This window comes from Diabrotica virgifera, chromosome 3 (assembly GCF_917563875.1).
Source record: "Diabrotica virgifera virgifera chromosome 3, PGI_DIABVI_V3a".
Lineage (NCBI taxonomy): Eukaryota > Metazoa > Arthropoda > Insecta > Coleoptera > Chrysomelidae > Diabrotica > Diabrotica virgifera.
In genome coordinates, this window is record NC_065445.1 from 18553257 (window position 1) to 18577167 (window position 23911).

Sequence of the window (23911 nt, forward strand, 5' to 3'; positions counted from 1 at the left end):
TTGTGAATGGCAAAAATAAGAGAAGTAAAGAAGTAACGGAGCGAATACTAGTCTAGCAGACAACAAAACATACTGAAGATACCATAGGCTAACGAAGGACAAAAAAATCCAGAAATACAAAACTTAAAATACACAGAGTTGCAATTATACCAGTAGCTACACACGCAGCTGAGACAATGTGCTACACCTCACAGATAAAAAGGAAGAAAGGTTAAGAATATTCAAAACGAAAATCCTTGAAGAATTATGTGCCCGATAAGAATGGAAGACGTAGAAAGGAAAAAACAGAATGAACCATGAAATAACAGAAATTAAGAAGGGAGAAGAGAATAGATAGCCCAGAGGTAGAACTAAACAAGATACACAAAGTAAGTCAAGAAATGTCAGAGAAATACTTAAGACCTGAAAGAACAAAGAAAAAAGAATGGATGACAGAGGAGATTCTATGTATGATGGAAGACAGAAGAAAGGCTAAAGATAATAAAAATAACTACAACAAAATAAATAACGAAATAAAAAGGGCTATTAAAATAGCAAAAGAAAATTTGTTAAGCTCGAAATGTACAGAGATAGAGTCATTACAACAAAAACATGATTCATTTAACCACCATAAAAACATCAAGGAAGCTGCAGGCTTATATAAACACAAATTAATATTAATTAATAAATTCATTTTTTAGTAAAATTGTGGCTTATTTCCCATAAAAAATACGTAATTATAAAAATGCCACAAGGAAATAGCTTCAGAACAACATTATATAAACACAAGAACACTGGATTTCTGACAGATAATCAGGGAAACATAGTATTGGAAATAGAGCAAAAAAGGGATATTTAGATTAAATACGTGGAAAAAACTTTTCAATATATACGAAGTAACACTGACATCACAACAAACACCAATTGCGAATCTGGACCTCCACTTAGAGTCGAAGAAGTAAAGTATGCCATCAAAAGTACCAAAGATGGTAAAGCAGTAGGCCCTGATAATTTTCATTCCGAATTCTTAAAACTTATGGACTACGACGGCATAAAATGGTTGACAAATATATTTAATAATATACAGGGTGGTGAGTAAAACGGGCCATAGGAAACTCAATGTAAAATTTTAAACTGTTAAATTCCTGCTTCCCTAATTATTTTACATCAAAAGTCATGAGAAGTTATTTGTAGAGGATTAAAATCTGTATTAAAAACAAAAGTTAAAATTGTTCTACGATTTAAACACATTCCAACATTTTGAAAAATACCTACAATTGCCACAGTAGGTATGTGTGTAAAAGTTAGGCTTACGTTATTATTTAACTGACAGTGCGCACACTATTGACTGAATAAAACATCTTTATTATTAATACCTTCTCCTCAACCGAGGATATCTTATGAATTTTATTATTTTTTAAACAAGAAATGATAAAATAAAAATTTTGACATTTTAAATTGTTAATATTTATAATAACTTTATTGTGACCGAACGCAACCGATACACATTATGGAACTGTGTGTGGCCTAACTTCGGCGTGATTCTGTGAGAGATTTATTATATTTTTACAAAATTTTGAAATTTGTTTAATTCGTAGAACAATTTTAACAGTTGTTTTCAATACAGATTTCAATTCTCTACAAATAGTTTCTTATTGTGTTTTGATGTAAAATAATTAGGGAAGCAGGAATTCAACAGTTTAAAATTTTACATTGAATTTCCTGTGGCCCGTTTTCCAATTCACCACCCGGTATATGACACAGGCATAATTCCCCAAAAATGGCTAGAATCAACTTTTATAAATTTTCCAAAAAAATCCAATGCGAGAAAGTGTGAAGACTATAGAATTATAAGCTTTATGAGCCATTTACTTAAAACATTTCTAAAGGTCATTCACAAAAGAATATATACAAAGTGCGAGGAACAACTAACAAGAACACAATTCGGATTTCGTGATGCTCTGGGAACACGGGAAGCCCTTTTTGCTGTACAAGTGCTATTTCAGAGATGTAGAGATGTAAATTGTGATATATACGTATGCTTTATAGATTACCAGAAAGCATTTGACCGAGAAAAACATGACAAATTAATAACATAATGCAAGAAATTGGAATTTAGAACAAAGATCTGAGAATTATCAGTAGTAATTGCACAAGAGCTCTAAAATTATTGAATTTTTCCAGAGTGACACTTTGACAGTTTTAATTTCACGAGCCAAAGGCGAGTGAAATTATGTCAAAGTGTCACGAGGGCAAAAATTCTATATTAATTTTAGAATTCGAGTGCAATTTGTTGCGATTATTTCATGAATAAAACTGTTCAAAACCAAAATTTTATTGTAATTTATTTATGTAAGTACAAATTAGTACAATTAAACACAAAGTTTTTATAAATATTTGACGATTGAAAGTCATCACTTTTATAATTTTTAAAACATTAATTGTCATTAATGTCACTGAATGTATTTTTTCGTAGCAACGAAGGGCATCTGACGTAATATACTTAACGACGGGCAATTATCAAAAATTATCGATTTAATTCAGATTTCTGTAGCTTTCTATTGGTCAGAATCTCATATGAATGAAATAATCAGAAACATTTATTACAATCAAACGGCCAAAATCAAAATAGAAGACCAGTTGACTGATAAAATTGCAATAGAACGAAAAGTACGACAGGGCTGTATTTTATCTCCACAACTATTCAATATTTACTCTGAATGGGTATTTGAGGAAGCTTTAGACGGTTGTGCGAAGGGAGTATTAATAAATGGTGAATGGTTGAATAACATTAGATATGCAGATGACACCATAGTTTTTGACGATAATCTGAATGATTTACAGATATTAAAAAATCGTATAACAGAAGTCAGCAACAGATACGGATTAGCTCTAAACATAAAGAAGACCAAATTTATGACAATTAGTAAAAAACCAATACTAAACGCTCAACTTACAACCAACCAACAGAATATCGAAAAAGTTGAGCAATATACATATCTGGGCACGAATTTAAATAGCCAATGGGACCACTCGACAGAAATTAAACAGCGTACGTTAGAATGAGACCCATTTTCAACAGTCGAGACATATCATTAAAAACAAAATACCGTCTGTTGAAATGCTACACATTCACAGTTCTGCTCTACGGAATGGAAGCGTGGACACTAACTGTTGCATCTATGAATCGGCTCGAAGCTTTCGAAATGTGGTGTTATAGGCGCATCTTACGTATATCCTGGGTTGACCGAATTACTAATGTGGAAGTCCTGTGTAGAATGGGGAAAGAGTGTGAAATTCTCATAACCATCAAAACAAAAAAATTAGAATATCTAGGACATGTAATGAGAAATCAAGAACGTTACGGCCTTCTCCAACTGATTCTCCAAGGGAAGGTAAATGGTAAAAGAGGACCGGGAAGAACACGCATTTCCAGGCTTCAAAATTTAAGAAATTGGTATAACACGACTACCACTGAACTGTTCCGCGCTGCGGTAAACAAAGTCAAGATAGCCATGATGATCGCCAACATCCAGAATGGATAGGCACTTTAAGAAGAAGAGAAGAAGGGAGAAGATAATGTTGGATTTATTAGAGCGCATAGATATAGAGGAAAGGAAAACGACCTACTGATTAAGAATATCAGCAGATGGAATCCAGAAACTGAAATATAAGGGGATGACTTAGAGAGAAATGGGAAGACCAGGTCATGAGAGATATCAAAATAAAGTAACAAACTGTAGGACCTATACACATGAGAGGAAGAAAATTATAATGACAGCAAAGGCATACAACAAACTGGCAGTACAAAAAAATAATGCGTAGTGATTCACCGCAATAAGCGAATCAAAGAATTAAGAGCGGCAAACATTTCATCAGGAATGAAAGACCTTCATGATGATGACTCATATTTTGAGGTCAGCCGATCCTGTAGTTACGACTCACACACGAGAAAAATCGTAAAAATATCATGGATAACAATGTTTTGATTGACCTCAAATATAATAGTTAGCCTTTTTAAACAAATCTTTGACAGAAGTTAAGATATAGTCCTTATTATTACTGTTTTATCGGCAATTAAAATGACCAAAAATGTTTTATACAAAATCACGGAATATCTTGTTTGGCGGAAAAAACATTATTTATCTCGCTGTGTTTAAACAAGCACATTTGGTTTAATCTAATACTGTTACAATGATATATTTTTTTAGTTTTATTTGTTCCTTATAATTACTTGATTACTAAATGTTAGTTTAAGCGAACGATAACATAACATTTTTTGATTGTATTGTCCTTTACTTTTCAATGAAATATTTAAAGTGTGGTGTCTTGATTAAAATAATCATTTACATAGGTACAAAGTTACAATGACACTTAGATAAGTAATTGTTGATTGAAAATATAAACAAAGACTTAAAATTTACATTACGCTTATGTAGTGTTTCACGAAAAAAAATCAGACAGTACATTAACGAATATTCAAGCAGATAAAACTACAGGTAGGAATATAAGGTACACAAGTATAGTGCCTTCACTATCCTCACGGCCTCCTAAAAAAGATGGTAAAGTAGTAAAAATAAACCACCTTATTAAATAATTATGGAAAGTTTGAAGGATTTAAATACTAAGAATTAGAACTTGGTAAACTAAGTTTCTCAATGATAACTTCAAATACGAGGAAGACACACGCAATAGAATTAGACGGAAAACAACTAGAGCAAGTGGAATATTTTAAATACCTGGTAGTAATAGTTGAATCAAATTGTAAACAAGACATGGAAATAAACGAGAGAATGGGACGAACAGGAAGCTTATTCAACACTATGAAAACAACATTTTTGGGGAAAAAAGAGATACCGGAGAAGGTAAAAACGGCAGTCGTAAGATCAGTAGTTAGGTCAACAATCATGTATAGCAGCGTGACATGGACATTGACGGGGAGACAAAAATCCAGAGTCAATGCTATGGAAATGAGGAAAGAGGAGGAAAACAGCAAACAGAAAAAATACAGACAAAGTACGAAACGAAACAATCAGACAAACCTAAAAGGAGAACCAATCAATGAAAAAATAGTAGAGGGACAACTTAGATGTTCGGGCACATGTGCAAGACTGGCAACAAGAGACTGACAAAAGGAGTGTTTGAAACGAGAGTGCAGGGGAAAAACAAAAGAGGAAGACTAAGAGTTATATGGGTAGATGAAATCAGAAAATAAGAAGAACGGATTGACATTGGAAAGTGCAAGAAACCTAACACAAGATCGAAAAGCATGGAGACAACAATGCAAATCTCAACTCCACCAGCCTTACACCTAAAGGCAGAAAGGCTTAGGACTAAGTAAGTAAACTAAGTTTCTGTAGGTGAGTTTGTCTCCCTTCTTGTGGATTGGGCATATAGATAGTCGCTTTCTTCTAGTCTCCTGAAATTTCTTGGGTAAAAATGGTTTACAAAATCTGTCTATCAGTATGTGTCTTCCCAATTTTGAGAATTTTAGCTGCTATGTTGTCAAAGTCTGGGGCTTTATTATTCTTCATTGCTTTAATGGCATCCATTATTTCCTGTCTTGTGGGTTGAAATGACTAGTTAATCTTCATAAAAGAGTCTAAGAAGCTGCAGGAATATATAAACCTGGAAGATCAGGTTGTGTGGTTGATTGGAATGGGAAACCCGTAACAACATGTTATAAACACGAGATCTGAAAGAGTTATGTAGAGACAACAAGATAAACCAAACGTATTATTATCTAATGTGTCCTGCAGTACTGTACCTGCAATAGGGAACTTGTATAAAATTTTAAATTCGAAAAAAATGGTATAAATCACAACAGAACATAATTTAAAACCTGTATCAAAGATAAAAAAGTTTTGTTTGTCTTTCGTTTGGCCCCTAAAGACGACTAAAAATTCAACTTATACCAGCTACCCCAAAACGCGTCGTGACGTCACGGGGTTGTATGTTTACATTCTACACCAATTGTATATCATATAATTTTAAATTAGACATTATAAACGTCAGTAAAAAATACAGTTATGTGACGTTAAAAGTGTTTTTGATCGTTTGAACTATTCATAGCTTTGTACTTTTACAAAATGGTTTTATTTTCAATAGTAAACCTTCTTTCCTTTCCTTCAAAAACTGTATCAAACTCCAATCTCAACAAACTGGTATATATTATTACAACGACATACGATAAATGTCATTAGAATATAAATATTTTTTCTTTATTCCCCGACGACGAGCTGGGCAAATACCCAAGTAGGTGGAGGCCAATAAACTAAAGAAGAAGAAGAAGAATATACGTAAATATAACCATAAACGGAACCACATAGTTAAACTCTGTGACGTCACGGGTCGTTTGAACTATTTTAAAATAAAGAAGACTTTAAATTTGTACTTCTAAGTTATTATGAGTTTTTGAAGCGTGAAATTTTGGAAATCTCATTTTTATATAAAACTGAACATTATTATGTAATAAAAAAATGTGCAAGTTCCCTATTGCAGTTAGTTAAGTAGAAACAACAATAAAAACCATCAAAAACAGAAAGCAGCAGAACCAGATACCTTTCACTCGGACAACAATGTGGTTAAATTCTACATTTGTTCCTTTGTATATGAAATCTAATGAAAATAGGTGCAAGGAACACAGGAACAAATGAAGTTCCTTATGAACACTCTTCTCAACACTAGCTTATCCTGATCAATGAACTAATCATTGTTTATTACAAAACGTTGATGACCTAGCTGATATCTGTTACATAACAAACTATTATTAAACTTATAAGACAATAACAAACTATTACTGAAAAAGCTCAGATGTTATTGCGCAAAGAATAATTAAAAAAAAGACATACATACTATCAGGTTGAAAAAAAAAATATTGATGATAATGAAAGCTGATTTGAAATCTTTATTCAATGTATAATCTGTTTTTATCGTACGTTTGTTTATATTTTGTTTAGAATATATTACAGCACTACTAATCATCCGGTATTTTCTTAAATATTGCAGTCAGATATCTGTCTGGGATATTCAATAATTAATTAATCATGTTAGATGATGAATAGGTTGCACCTGTGAGTCAATTCAACAAAGTTAAAGAAATAAATATAAAAATATCACAAGGAAAAATTCCTGTAGTGGCTGTATACCATAAATCACAAAAAATAAAAACCTTATTTGGTAAAAGGTATATGTATTTAAAATCCCTAAAAAGGGCTGTACCACAAAACGTTTTCGGAATCAATATTTCATCATCAGTGTTATCACCTAAAATAAGTATAACTCTATAAGTAAAACAAACGTGAGGTTAAATTTTGACAAAGGTAAAAAAAGTGAATAGATAGTTATACTTACAGGTTTACATGCTTTAAGGGTTTAATTTTCATCCATCATAATTATTTAGGGTAAATTATTTTTAATCCCAACAACCGTTTATTAAGAAACAGAGTGAATCCCGTGGACCATGGATAGCTCAGTTAGTTAGAGCATATGTACCTACTCTGTTACAGTGCAGGTGCCGGTGGAGGATGGCCTCTACGCAGTATTATAGTCGGTGTATGAGAGAGAAAGTATTCGAAATAATGAAATAACAAATAATATAACATTTGTTATTTCATGATTTCGAATACTTTCTCTCTCTTACACCGACTATAATACTACGACCCACCGGCACTTTTAGAATATGTGAAATGTACGTTGCTCTAAGATCTAAAGTAACGCTTAATAAATAAATAGCAATATACTAATGGGTAACTGCGAGACTTGCAAGACTCTTGCTGCAAGACCAAGACCAAGACCGAGAGTGCAAGACCAGGAGTATTGGTACAAGACCAAGACCAAGACTATCTAAGTCTCCTCTTGGTCTTGCATTTGGGCAACACTACATGTAAGTACAATTATATACTTTTTTAAACTATGCATACATAATAGTGCCATATTTTAGAGTTTATCTTATAGAACCTTAATAGTTGCAATTTGTAATTTTTAGCATTTAAATAACCTTCCCGGAGACCTGATGATAAATAGCAAAGTGTAGTGTCGAAACCGGTCGTCCAAGTGTAATTGTGACGTAATTGATTGTGAGTAAGTATACTACATATTTATTTCTTTAACCTTGTCAAGTTATGTTCTTAAAATTAACTTACCTATAAAGGAAGAAGGCACTGGTACTTCATAAGTATTTCCATCGAGAGTTTCCATGACGATAGGTTCTGGAGGAATTTGTATCATCTTAGAAATGGCTACGCTAGGAGAAACGATAGAAGGCAGTTGGTTCATAAGTTCCGTCTCGGATAGAAACCAAAAGGCTTTGCAGAAGTCCACTTCAGCGTTCTGGGCGATATTTACAATTCTTCTAGCTCTTTGTTCCGGATCGGTTATAAATTTTGTCGTGGACACTACTGAACTGGTCGCTTTGCTAATCAATGATCCTATAAAAACAGAAGTGAAAGTTGGCATGAATTACCCAGACTCTTTAAATTGCCGAGGTGTGCAAAAAGAGTAATAGGGTTTTATTTCTGTATTAATGCACTTTTTGGTCGAGACTTAGTAATTAAAGTAAGTATCGTGCTTTTTGTGCGTGTGTCTACTATAGCGGTCCGATAAGTACTTATAGCCTTCAAAAGAAAAATCGTTGAGCCGGAGCGTTGTCATGGTGGACGAGTATTTTTATTCCCCTGTTTTTCTGAAATCGGCGTCGAATCGGGTCAATAATGCGGCATAGTAAAGCCCTGTGATCGTTTTGTCGTTTTCCAGGAAGTGGATATAGATCACACCTTATAAACCGGGGCGGATCTGTTTTGAGATGGACCTTGAGAGGTGACTCTATTTTTTTTGCACAAATTGCTTTGAATTAACCCATATAATAATAATTGAGTTATCCTCTCACTCAAAAAGGTCCGGAATATTGTTTAAATAATCAAAATGTCAAAAAATGAAGGAATAATTCGATTTTTTTCTTTGTTTTTTGATTATAACTTTAAAAGTATTCACTTTCGAGAAAAGTTGCACTAAACTAAAAGTTGCGTAATTAAATTTCCTAGAATATAAGATTGGTTAAATTTTTTTAAATTGTAACCCTTGTTGCAAAATAGCAATAACTGCGAAAAAAAAACATAAAGAAACAAGTACAGTGGAACCCCGTTAACTCGGATTAATTGGGACCGCGGCCGATCCGGGTTATCGAAAATCCGGGTTAGCCGGAGAAAATGGTAAAAATTAATAAAATATGGTATGCTTACAGATAAACTCCGTTATAATTGTCACACAGACACTGGTAAACCACGTTCGCATTCCACACAAAACCACACATACAAAGCGTCGTCAAAAGTCTCATTCTTAGCTTTATTAGCTTTGCACCGATTAAACTGTCTTTTGTTATCATTTTGAAAAAAAAAATTCTTCGATTTTAGTTCTATTTTTCTTCCAATCCGATACTGTAGATGTACCGACACCATAATATAATGCTGCAAGATTCACCTTTATCAATTCTACTTAATGCTTCTGGTTTCTTTTCCATTGTCACTACAACATTTTTACGTTTTGTTGCCCTTATAGACAAAAGACACACAAACACAAAATCTGAATAAATTTACGAACGATTACAAAACGGAAGCGAACAATAATACGACTTTACTACACATAATACCGTCTCTGATGTTATGTTATTTAATAAAAGTGATGACTAAGACCATTGTTAAAAAAAGAATTTTAATAGTCTTTTCTAAACAATGCTAACACAGACAGTTTCAAAAAAATAAAGGATAATACAGGTGCATGTTGTTTTCGACAATGAATGTGGTGTACCATGAGTCATTTTTACTATGTTATATGTAGTTCAATCCGGTTCCATTATCTCTCAAATATTATATTACATAGAGTTGGTACAAAACCTCGTGAACCTTGAAAATGCGTATGTATAAACGAAATAAAATGAAGCCAAAAACATACGACTATTTTATTTGCTGCGAATTGCGCGACAGGGTCCCATCTGCACCCTGATTGCCCTGATATTTTCAGTAATGTCGGATTCATCAATCGTTTCGTTCGTATATTGACGTCACCAAATGAATGAATTAGGTTTACGAGATTTTGTAACAGCAATACATTTTTATTGTTGAAATGTTTGTCTGATAAAAATCGGTCCGGGTTAGCCGGAGTTCCGGGTTATCGGGGGCCGACTTATCGGGGTTCCACTGTATTCGCATTTTAAGCTTTTCAACCATTTCTGCTACACTTAGGACCTTCATATTTCACCCAGAAAAACTTTATATGGTAAAACAATACTGCAAATTTAGTTCAGATCGGTTTAATACATTTTGGAATCCAGCTTTCTCAAAAAAAGTCATTTTTTCAAAATCTTGCAGGACTGAAAATAAAGCAGATAGCAAGTAAATTTTTTTTACAAATAGATGAATACTGTACATTTCATTTGCAATTTTCAAAATTAAAATCGGGTATCTACCACGGCGTCAGGAATTTTTTTAACTAAACATTAATTTTTGGTGCACACGCAGGACAGCGGTGTTCGATTCATACAAGTTGATTTCCACCAAAATTTCTTCCAATCTTTATGTAATATATTATTTTCTTACTCTATATTTTGTTGTATATTCATATTTTAATTCCGCAAAAATCAAACTAATTTGATTATTGTTTGTGAAAAATTGTTTAAACAATAGGGAACTTGCACAATTTTTTTTATTACATAATAATGTTCAGTTTTGTTTAAAAATGAGATTTCCAAAATTTCACGCTTCAAAAACTCGCAATAACTTAGAAATACGTATTTAAAGTCCTCAGCGGTATAAAATAGTTCAAACGACCCGTGACGTCACATAGTTTTACATTAGTTATTATTATGGTTATGTTTCGCTGTGTCTAAGTACACGCTAACGTGTACGCAAATAAAAAAAGTTAGGTATGTACACGCGAATTAAACTTCATCAAGCCAGTGACGTTATTATTTAGCGTGCGCAGTGACTGTATATTTTGGTACATGCTATTTTGATATGTTTAGCGTGTGTTTGATAGAAAAATATTTGTTAAAGGAAGGGAAGGAAGGGAAGAATTTGTTAAAACAGAACTATTCAGATGTTTCAAACTTAATTGTAATAAATCAATGTATATACTAAAGTATATATTTAGGTTAGCAAAATAAATATATGTATTTAGTTGACATAACACGTAAAAAATATTGTTAAAATAATTTTTATACGTAAGTTAATTATTATAACCAACTATTCTAAATGGGAAATAAGCCACAATTTAACTAAAAAAATGATTTTATTAACGTTTCGACGTCCAAATCGGATGTCATTGTCAAAATACAAAAATTAGTCAGATTAAATAAATTATTAGAAAAATTTTTTACCAAGCAACACCATTTTTGTTTAATTTAATAATATTTTGTATTTTGACAACGACGTCCGATTTAGACGCCGAAACGTAAATAAAATCATTTTTTGGTTAAATTGTGGCTTAGTTCCCATTTAGAATAGTTGATTACAAAAATGCCACAAGGATAATAGCTTCAGAACAAGTTAATTATTATTGTGAAAGCTTTAGGTCTTCTTTTTATTTTAATCTTTTACGGTAATACATACTATTTCATTTATAACTAAAAAATATATATATTAATTTATAGTCTCTTATCTTTTTCGTACTGTTTTAAAATGTTCTTAAACTCATTAAAAGAACTAAATAATTGTCCACACTCCGTAGTTAATTTAAAAACAAACACTAAACAAATAAAAAATAAGAAATCACTGACACTCTAACTTTTTTATTTGCGTACACGGTAACGTATACCTAGACACAACCTTATATTTAGGTATATTCTTCTTCTCCTTCTTTAGTTTATTGGCCTCCACCTACTTGGGTATTTGGCAAGCTCATTGTCGTGGAATAAGTCAAAAATATTTATATTCTAATGACATTTATCGTATGTCATTGTAATAATATATACCAGTTTGTTAAAATTGTAGTTTTATACTGTTTTTGAAGGAAAGGAACGAAGGTTTACTATTGAAAATAAAACCATTTTGTAAAAGTACGAATTTTTCTATGAATAGTTCAAACGATCAAAAACACTTGTAACGTCACATAAATGTATTTTCTAGTGACGTTTATAACGTCTAATTTAAAATTCTGTTTATTTTAATGGAAAAATGTAAATGTAAAACCAAGTGACGTCACGAGGCGTTTTGGACCACCTGTTTTAATTTGAATTTTTAATCGTCTTTAGGGGCCAAACGAAAGACAAACAAAACTTTTTTATCTTTGATACATGTTTTAAATTATGTTGTGTTTTGATTTATAACATTTTTTTCGAATTTAAAAATTTATGCAAGTTCCCTATTGCATATGTTTAAAAATAATACACTTATATTTTCTAAGTTAAAATATATGAACAAAGTAAGTTTTTGCTAAAAAACGTGTTATTTTAAAGGACAGAGTATGTGTTTTTATTTTGCAATAAAAAAAATTTATTTATTTATTTCGAAATGTACAATAAATTAAAATTTATCAATCATTATCAAAGGTCATTGGAATGCCCAATCAGAGCGAACGTATCCGCTGTCCTGCGCGTAGCACCAAAAATTAATGTTTATTTAAAAAAATCCTGGCGCCTTGTTAGTAAACCGATTTTAATTTTGCAAATTGAAAATGAAAGGTACAGTATTCTTTTATATGTAGAAAAAAATTCAACTTGCTATCTGCTTTATTTTCAGTGCTGTAATATTTTGAAAAAATGAATTTTTTTTGCGAAAGCTGGATTGCAAAATTTATTTTGCAAAATCTATTAAACCGATCTTAATGAAATTTACAGTATTGTTTTATCATATCAAAAAGTTTTCTGAATGAAATATGAAGGTCCTAAGTGTAGCATAAATGGTTGAAAAACGTAAAATGCGAATAATTGTTTTTTATGGTTTTTTTTTTCGAAATTATTGCTATTTTGCAACAAGGCTGACAATTTTTAAAATTTTTAGTTAATCCTCTATTGTAGGATATTTAATTACGCAACTTTTATAATACGCTTTAAACGCATAATAAAAAAACCAAGAAAAAATCGAATTTTTCCTTCATTTGTTGACGTTTTGATTATTTTTTAAACAATGTTCCGGACCTTTTTGAGTGGGAGGGTAACTCAAATATTTTTCGTCGACGGTTATGAAACAACGTAGAAATTCATTTGATTACGAAAAAGTATCAGACACTGCTCTGAAGTGGTCTCATGGTTGCGTTTATTGTTCAGAGTTTTATGCCAAAAATGTCATGCAGGATATGGCCAACGAGATGTTTTGAGATGCTTACTGTCTCAGTTATATTACGCACCTTCAGTGTGTGGTCTACCAATACGAGATCGTGGATTTCTTTCACGTTAGCCTCAGTGGTAGACGTTTTCGGGGTAACTGGGAGCAGGCGCGGATACAGGGAGGGGGGGGTCAACGGGTCCATGGACCCCCCTATTGTATTTTGTCTATAAGTATTTTTTTTATTATTAATTATTTTTTTCTGTTAACTAAACTGTAAGCCATCAGTACAACACTAAATTACATGGCAACCGCTTCCAAATAATTGAAAGAAGCCATAAAATCTAATAAAACACCCTTCTCTGAAAAATAATCTGCAGGCGCATTTATTTGGGTACCGGTGGAACCATAAACAACGGTAATATTTTTCTCAATTCAAAGAATAACAAAAATTATATTTTAAAATGCAAATAAATTCCACTGGGTATAAACCTTATCTCATGAAAAGTCACGTTTCAAATTTGCGATACAATAAAGATATAAAAATTTGTATTTTACTAGATAATCCATGCGTATCTACCCATTGATGGTAGAGAGGTTAATCTTTATGGTAAAGAACGACCAGTGAGATTAATAGTCGTGAATTGTCTATCAATACTTTTGATACCGTACGTATCTGGGATTATATAGTGTATTTTATCCTTAGAGTAAGTGTGAGTCGTATGGCTAAATCTGGAATATAATATTTGAGTTCGAAGTAAGTCTGCCCCCTCCCCCCCTATTATGAATTTCTAGATCCGCGCCTGCCTGAGAGTGACTTTTCAAAAACCGACGTGCCACCTCGTTGAAACTGGTTAAACCAATTTTTGACGGTTTCCATCAAAGGAGAAGAGTCACCGTCTAAAGCATTCAGGCGCTTTTCATTTCGAAAAAATTAGAGCCTAATCACCGATTGACATTGCTATTTCATTTTTCTAAAATCCTCAAACACGCCCGCTTACACACGCGGTCAAAACAAAACTACTAGTTAGATTTGGCTGATATTTTGACATAGGCTGTCTACAAGAATGTATTAGACGATGGTAGATTTCCCTTGCGAAAGTGGCACCACCGGGCGGAGAGGCTAAGGGCTTGTTCATATGTGGGCGGTTTGCCAACGTAGACTGCGCGGTTTACCGGTTTTACTTGATCTCACCCTATGCCGCCTTTGAAGTTTCACCCTAATACCAAGAAAAACAGGGGGAAAACAGTTAACCGCGCAGTCGACGTTGGCAAACCGGCCGAATATGGACAAGCCCTTAGTACTTGTCGGACCACCCACGTATTAGCCCAAACAACGATTCCATAGTTATCGCTCTGCGTTTGTATTGTGGCGAACATTGTTATCGCAATTCACCCGTTTTGCAAGGACAACGAACATTGCAGCATTTTTTTTTGGTCCGTACGGTATAAAGTTTTAATTAACGTAATTCAAATCCCATTCTGCATAAGGTTTTAATATACGCCAAATATTCGAACATAGTTTGTTATAAACATTCGAATTTCATCTTAAACTTCGGAGAAAAACACTTTAGTGTCTCTTCGATTAGAATAAACAAAATCCAATCATTTATTTGCATTCGAAATTGCCACTAGCAGAGTGATAAGTGTTTGTTTACATTGACAATCGCCGAGAAGCGAAACTGGAAACAAATTGCCGACTTGAGGATTTTATGAAGATGAAGGAAAGAACAATGAGCTACTCTAGTCACATACTAAGAAATGAAAAATATCAGTTGATGCAATTTATTATACAAGGGCAAACGGAAGGTAAACGAGAACCGGGGAGACAACGAACGTACTGGTTGAAAAATTTAAAGCAGTGGAGTGGAAAAACAAAAGAGCTCTTCAAAACTGTTGCAAAAAGAGTAAAGATAACCGTGATGATCGCCAATGTCCTTATAGATGAGGCACACTAACAAGAAGAATCGATAAAAAACAACAATATTAAGTAACCTCATGCAATAAAAATGACACTTCAAATGCAATACTAAATAACACTGTTATTTAATAATGCATTTGAAGACTGTATTTTTCTGCTTTCTCACTGAACAGCCCTGTATAAAGGCTGTTGTAATCTTCTGGGTTAAAACTGGGTTAAAAAAACTGGGTATCACGCCATTTCCAAACGAAATATAAACAAAACTATTTTTTCTACACAATTTTGTAGTCCGTTATCTGCAAAATAAAACATAAACAACCTATGTATTTGATTATCTATATTTTTTTCACTTGCTGCGAATAATAAAATCCCGATACCCTTTCTGGACACAATACATTACATATCTTTGAATTTAAAAAATACATGTGTATATCGGACTAAAAGCTTTTAACTTTTTACGGTAGGTAGGTACTTGGAGGGACACCTTTTTGTAACTCATCATAGTCATTGATCCTGCCCACGCTAGCCATGCTTTGCTTTTAATTCCTTACTGAGAGAAACCATGTCCCATCCGTTTATCCTTTCAAAATCTAGTTTTCTATTTCCTATCCCTCCTTGATGAAGAACAGCAGGTATCATCAGTACCAGCTCAAGGCGCAGAGGAAATGATCTTGGATCGGGTTGAAACTGAACTACCATGACTGAGGCAGTTTGACTACTTCCTACTTTCATTTTACCCCTTTTGAACGCAGGGTCAGGGAAATTGGCCTTAAGACCAAGGACGATAAGACCAGGTATATGGTAGCATGGACCAAAAATCCAAGACTATGAATTAGACAATACATTAGGACAAATGAATACAATTCCCAAGTTGTCAAAGAATTCAAACATTTGGAAACTGTGATAACAGCCGAAAACAGCCATGAAAAAAAGTAGCAGCTAGCTGCTAGAATCATGTCAGGAGATAGAGCATATTACTCCCTAGCTCAGCCACTTATATCAAAATTGATGCAGTTAATCATTTCAGAACATCATACCCTTAATATTTCCTTATTTTCCTGGCTTACACAAATATCAAATGTATAAAAGCGTTTAGCATAAAAAATCCACAAGGAAAAGGAAATGTTTTTCCTGTAGTTGGCTGTATACCATCAATCACAAAATTGGAAAAAATCCTTTGTAAATGGTATAAAATTTTATTAAAATCCCTTTAAAGGGCTACATCACAACAAAACGTTTTCGATTTTTATAAAAAATCATCATCAGTGTTAGATCTAAAAATAAGTATAACCGATTTAATGAATATAAAGTTGTTATTTAAATTTTGACTAAGGTTAGAGCAAGTTGGTTAATACTTACAAACTGGATGCTAGCTGAGCCACAAAAGAAAAATATCCGGGTAAAACCCTTTAAATAAAATATCGAGGCGTTAAAAGTGCATACTTCAACAAAAAGCCTAATGATGGTCACATGGCAACTAGGATAATGCCCTAAGGTGATGTATTGAAATTTCCCAACACGTGGGATCCAAATTGAGTTATTTACATTTCAATGATTTAATAGCAACTGAATGCGAAATGAGTGATGTTTCTGAAAGGTGTCAAAAGACAGACGGACAACGTGACGTAGAAGTTACCCTGTATTACCACAGCCAACTAAGTGTAGTAAAAGATTTTTTAAAAAAAATTTTACACAGTAATAACAAAAAAAATCTTTTGAAAAAAATCTTTTACTACAATTAGTTGGCTGTGGTAATACAGGGTAACTTCTACGTCACGTTGTCCGTCTGTCTTTTGACACATTTCAGAAACATCACTCATTTCGCATTCAGTTGCCATTAAGTCATTGAAATGTAAATAACTCAATTTGGATCCCACGTGTTGGGAAATTTCAATACATCACCTTAGGGCATTATCCTAGTTGCCATGTGACCATCATTAGGCTTTTTGTTGAAGTATGCACTTTTAACGCATCGATATTGTATTTAAAGGGTTTTTACCCGGATATTTTTCTTTTGTGGCTCAGCTAGCATCCAGTTTGTAAGTATAACCAACTTGCTCTAACCTTAGTCAAAATTTAAATAACAACTTTATATTCATTAAGAGGATCGGTACGTATTTTCGGCTGCAATGCTATTCAAATGGGGATTCATTTTTTTCGAATCCTGAGAAAACTAATAAGTATTTTTGAAAAATTTAAACGCAGAATGAAAGATCACGTTATTAGCGAGGGCCGAAAGTCCCTGAGAACTTCTATAATGTTTATTTTAATAAGTTACAGGGGTGAAAAACTAAGGGAAAATTTAGTGTGATTTTTAATTTCAAATATATCATTAAAAATAAACTTTTTATTTATTCTAAGGGACTTTCGGCCCTCGGTAATAATTTAGTCTTTCATTCTGCGTTTAAATTTTTCAAAAATATTTATTGGTTTTTTCAAGATTCGAAAAAAATAAACACAATGCCGTGTAATATTTTCCAAATCTATCTTTGTCTTACAACGCACTCAGCCGAATATAATTTTGTCAGCATATATTGTCAGTCAGACACTGACAATCAGTGACAATTTTAAATATTTGACATTGCATCGGGAATATGTTGAGTTATTGATTAAATATTATTGAAATATAGTGTATTTGATAAATAATTGATTTAAGATGTGAACTTAATAAAAAGTTATTTATTGTGTATTATTTGTGGAAGATCCAAGCAGAGAATACATCAGGATAATATATCCTGTGATCCAATTATTTTGTTGTTAAAGATGTTCTAAATTGTAAGCGTTCCATAACAATATATTATTAAAAAATCACTTTAACACTTTTCTCCTTTTCTCGATTGAGTATTAGTCTTTGTTGTACAAATAAATTATTACAATCACTGAATACATAGTTAGTGAAAAAATTATCACATTTATTAACTGAATTAATAATTTCCAATTATAAAAATAACAGTTATCCAAGAACATTCAAAACCCATCTCTTTAAATTAATGATGACATTTTCAAGTAGAATGACATTCTAGTAATGTTTACATATCCATACCAGTGTGAATTTTACTACACGTAATTTGCCGTGTAAAGACAGAAAAAGTAGGAATACACGTAAAATATTTGCGAATTATGTACCCATAGCCTTAAATCGGTTATACTTATTTTTAGATCTAACACTGATGATGATTTTTTATAAAAATCGAAAACGTTTTGTTGTGATGTAGCCCTTTAAAGGGATTTTAATAAAATGTTATACCTTTTACAAAGGATTTTTTCCAATTTTACGTTTAGCATAACTTCTTTTATTTTTCTTAAGTTTGGAATGTTAATTTATAAATATTTCATCGTTTTATCTCGCTAAATTGTGTTATTTATAGAATGTTTATAATTTTTTTTTATATAACCATCTAAATGTTTATATCTTATTACGATTAGATGAAAGATAAGAGGAGTTTCCTGATTTCTGTAAGTAAACTTATAGACCGGGCAGTATCGTCGCCATCGCTAGCGAAATTATTCCGATTCGATTTTTTTGCACAAACTTACTCAAAAAGAGGTTTTTATAACATATGCATAGGGTGCCGGGCGGTCCCGTGGTCGAAAAATTGTTTAAACAATTTTTTTTTTAAATTCACAAAAATAATTTTTTCATTTCGAACAATTTTTTTTTAGATAATTTGGGACATTCTGAGCAAAAAAGGTCTATTGTCATTTTTCTCTAAAATTGATTGTTGTCGAGTTATATTCGATTAAAAATTTGAAAAATGCAAAAATTAAAAATTATTATTATGAAATTAAAAAAGTGACCAAACCAAGTTTCAAACCCCTTCTTCCAGGCCCTAAAGAGATTTTTGTAATTATTTTATTACAAAGCTGTTATTTTTAATTATTAACAATTAGCGCTATAGTCCACGAGGTATCGTCGCCCCCGTTAGTGAACTTATGCTGATTCGATTTTTTTGCACAAACTTACTCAAAAAGAGGTCCTTATAACGTATCCACAAAGTGCCAGGCGGTGGCGTGGTCGAAAAATTGTTCAAACGTTTTTTTTAACAAATACACAAAAATAATTTTTTCACTTCGAACAAATTTTTTTTAGATAATTTGGGACATTCTGAGCAAAAAAGGCCTGTTGTGATTTTTTTTCTAAAATTGATTGTTGTCGAGTTATACGCGATTTAAAATTTGAAAAATGCAAAAATGGCCATATAACTCGACAACAATCAATTTTAGAGAAAAATCACAAGATACCTTTTTTGCGCAGAATAACCCAAATTAGCTAAAAAAAAATCGTTCGCAATGAAAAAAATTATTTTTGTGAATTTGTTTAAAAAAATGTTTAAACAATTTTTCGACCAAGCCACCGCCTGGCACTCTGTGGATATGTTATAAGGACCTCTTTTTGAGTAAGTTTGCGCAAAAAAATCGAATCGAAATAGTTTCGCTAACGGGGCGACGATATAGTTGAACTATAGCGCTAATTGTTAATAATTAAAAATGGCAGCTTTGTAATAACATAATGACAAGAATCTCTTCAGGACCTTGAAGAAGGGGTTTTAAACTTAATTTGGCCACTTTTTGAATTTCATAATAATATTTAATCGAGTTGTTAAGCATTGAAAAGGGCCATTTTTGTATTTTTCAATTTTTTAACCGCGTATAACTCGACAACAATCAATTTGAGAGAAAAATGACAAGAGATCTTTTTTGCTCAGAATGGCCCAAATTATCTAAAAAAATATTGTTCGAAATGAAAAAAATGATTTTTGTGAATTTGTTTAAAAAAAATGTTTAAACAATTTTTCGACCACGGCCCCTGTGGATATGTTATAAGGACCTCTTTTTGAGTAAGTTTGTGCAAAAAAATCGAATCGGAATAATTTCGCTAGCGGGGGCGACGATACTGCCCGGTCTATAGTCTATTATGATGTTACACGTGTTGGTAGCAAAAAAATTTAGATTTATTGACCTTGCACATAGAAATAAGATACTTTACCTTGGCTGTAGTATACTTCAGAAAACAAAGTCATTGATAAGGCTATGAATTGTAAGACATTCCGTATTGAATCGCAATACTAAAAATAAAATAAACATGTTAGATTATTGAAAAAAGAAAGTTTAGAGCAATATAGGTAAAGGGTGTTTCATATGTAGACCGCATAAATATTTATATTTAACAAGAATATCCTCAGTATCATAATAAAAACTTTGTTTACAGTTAGCAAACATCATTTCTATATTACTGTATATTTGTATAATAATATCACTACTTAGCGAATATAAATGGGTATAAAAAATGAATGATACACTTCCTATTTCGACTTTGAGATTGGTTATATCGAAGATGATTTAAGATATCGAAATGCCGTTTTCAGAGTTGGATTTAGGAGACAAAACTACATACGGGTTCATTGGTAGATCGGCTTCAAGTACTGCACGAGCGGCGACGCACAAACGAACCGACTTTGCGAATTTATAAATTTGAAAGTTGAAAATAATCGAATATAAAATTTTAACTTATAATTACCTACCTACATTATAAAATAGTTACAGCTCCATCACCTTCCTTAGTTTTAATGAAACACCCTACATAATGTTACTGTATTTCCAAAATCTGTCTAGAATTAAGAGTAAATTTTGTACAAGGTAAATCAAACCGACTCCATGGAGGTCACCGTTGACCTTTTTCCATTACATTGCATCATTCGACTAAGACATTGTCTACTAGAACCGTGTAAATAAATACTAAAGAATTCTGCAAGGACAAAAGAGGAATGTATGAATGACGATATAGGTACTCAATACGATGGAACAATGGAGACAATGTAAGTTAAAAGGTAACAATAAATACAGATTGTTTTATGAAATGGAAGCTTGGACCTTGAATTCATTCGTGTTGTGAGTATATAGAATTCTGCAAATATTGTGGACAGAATACATCACAAACGTGTGACTATACAGAGGTACAACATGCTTCAAATGATTATGAAGGGAAAGATCCCAAGAAAAAATAAGTATAGGGAGATGTATCTCCCTATACTTATTTTTTCTTTGGATCTTTCCCTTCATAATCATTTTTACCATTCAGGGCCCCCGCAAGGCTGATTGGCGCCCGCGTGCGGGACATAAAGGAGTCAGTAGAACACTTCATAGGAAGAAATCTGAAATTAGAGGTCAGACTGAGAGGAGCGGTGAAGATCGGCGACCAAATCTTTGTAGCAGAAATGGAAAACCTAACGGATAAGATGAGTGTACTAAAAAACAAAGGAAAACTGAAAAATCTACAGGGACAAAAGGTGTATATAGAATCAGATTTAACAAGAAAGGAAAGGGAAATACAAGCAAAAATTAGGAAAATGGCAAAAGAAGAAAAAGACAAAGGTAATACTACGAAGATAGGATATATGAAACTGGAGATTAATGGAAAGGAGTGGAAATGGGACCATAATAAAGAGAAACTTATACTAACTCACAGAAATATCGGGGAAGGGACTTCAAAAAACTAAAAGAAAATAATGAGACCGGACCCACAACAATGACAACCAAGGCAATGAATGGGAAAAGCGATAGGGAAAAAGATGATGCAAAGGTAAACAAGGATGAAAATAGGAAAAAGGGGAAAGCTAGATTGCAGAAAAAAGGAGAGATAAAAATGGGAACATGGAATGTGAGAAGCATCAATGGAAAAGAGGAAGAACTGGTAGAAGATATGATAAGACAAAAAATAGAAATACTAGGAATAACAGAAACGAAGATGAAAGGAAAAGGTCTTAAGAAAATACACAAAGGATATTGGTTACTTTGGGTAGGAGCGGATACAAAAGAGAGAGCAAAAGAAGGAGTCGGGATAATAATTGCACCGAATAGACTACAACACGTTATAGAAGAAACATATGTTAACCAGAGAATATTATCGGTGAAAATTAAACTGATGGACGAAGAAATATGGACAATAATAACAGCCTACGGAGTAAATGAAGATGCAAGAAAGGAAGAGAAAGATAAATTTTTCGAGGAGCTCCAAATGCAAATTGATAATGGGGAAGAAAACATAATTGTAATGGGAGATCTAAACGGTAGAGTCGGAAACAACAACAGCGGAATAGAGGAGTGCATGGGAAAAGAAGGAGAAGAAATGCTAAACAGAAATGGTGAAAGAATAATAGAAATATGTATGGAGAATAAACTAGTTATAACAAATACAAAATTTAAACATAAAGAAGTACACAAATACACGAGAGTACAAGACAGCAGAAACGAAAAATCAATCATAGATTACTTTTTGGTAAGCAGCAACAAATGGAAAAGAGTACAGGATACGAAAGTGAAAAGAGGCTCGGAGATTGGCAGTGACCACCATCTAGTAATAATGAGAATGAGAACAACAGAGGAAAAAGAAGAAAAGAGAAGAAAGGTAGTAAATGAAAAAATAAAAAGTTACAAATTAAAAGAGGAAATATATAAGAAGAAATTCCAAGAAAAATTAGATAATACTTTGAAAGGTAGGGCAAAAAATACAAATATAGAAAAAAAATGGGAATATCTAAAAACCAGCATAATCAAAGCAGCTGAGGAAACTTGCGGGAAAGCAAAAATAGCAAACACTAACATGAGGAGAACAGAATGGTGGACGGAAGAAATACGAGAGAAAATAAAGAACAAAAAAGACAAATGGAAAAGATACCTAAGCACAAAACACCCGGAAGATTACGAAGCATATAAAGAAAAAAGGAAAGAGGTTAAAATAGCGGTGAAAGCAGGAAAGGAAAGGTCATGGGAGATATTTGGACAAAAAATGACAAAAAATTATAGGGAAAACCAAAAACTCTTCTACGGCGCATTAAAACAACTCAGACAAAAGAAAGAGCACACGATGCCGAATATAAAAGACAAGAATGGAAACGTACTAACAGAAGAAAAACAAATAATGGAAAGATGGAGAGAACATTTCAAAGAGCTAACTCATGTAGACAAGGACAACATAGGGGAGATACAAGAAAGGAATGAAGAACAACAAGTGGAATCCATAACAAGAGAGGAATTAGAGAAAGCAATAGAAAGAGTAAAACTGGGCAAAGCACCAGGCAAGGATCATATCACCCCGGAAATGATAAAATTCATGGGGACAGAGGGAATGGATAGCATGAAAGAACTAATGAATGATATCATAAATAGAGCAGAATTACCAAAGGACTGGAAGAAAGACATTATATTACCAATACACAAAAAGGGAGACAAGAGAAACTGTAATAATTACCGAGGTATCACCATATCAAGTATCCCTGGGAAGGTATTAGCAAGAATACTAGAGACAAGAATAAAAACACAAATAGAAACAACTATGGAAGACACACAGTGTGGATTCAGGAAGGACAGAAGCACGCAAGACCTAATATTCACATTAAGACAAGTAAGTGAGAAGGTAATCAAGAAAAATAGAGAGATACATATGTGCTTCATTGACCTGGAAAAGGCGTTTGACAGAATCCGAAGAAAGGACGTTTGGAAGACACTAACAGAAAGGGGAGTCGACAGACACATAATAGAAGTAATAAAGGATATGTACAAAAATAATACAAATACAGTAAGAACCAATAACGAGGAATCCAGAGAATTTTCTACAAGTCAAGGCGTCAAACAGGGATGCGTGCTGAGTCCACTGCTATTCTCAGTGGTACTGGATGAAGCGATAAAGAAAGCCAAGAGAAGAATGAGAAAACTAACATTAGGATACTGGCAAATGAAACAGACTCAACTATCGGAG

General features: G+C 32.8%; 1 protein-coding gene across 1 annotated transcript in view; it reads right to left on the bottom strand.

Annotated features, from left to right (window-relative positions):
• Positions 1-23911, bottom strand: part of LOC114328556 (hormone-sensitive lipase) — a 68362-nt gene that overhangs the window by 26385 nt on the left and 18066 nt on the right. Inside the window, exons 3-4 of the mRNA XM_028277442.2 lie at positions 20144-20222; positions 8124-8408 (exon numbers count right to left, since the gene is read on the bottom strand). Of these exons, the coding sequence (XP_028133243.2) occupies positions 8124-8408; positions 20144-20222 (364 nt within the window). The remainder of the gene's footprint in view (positions 1-8123; positions 8409-20143; positions 20223-23911) is intronic.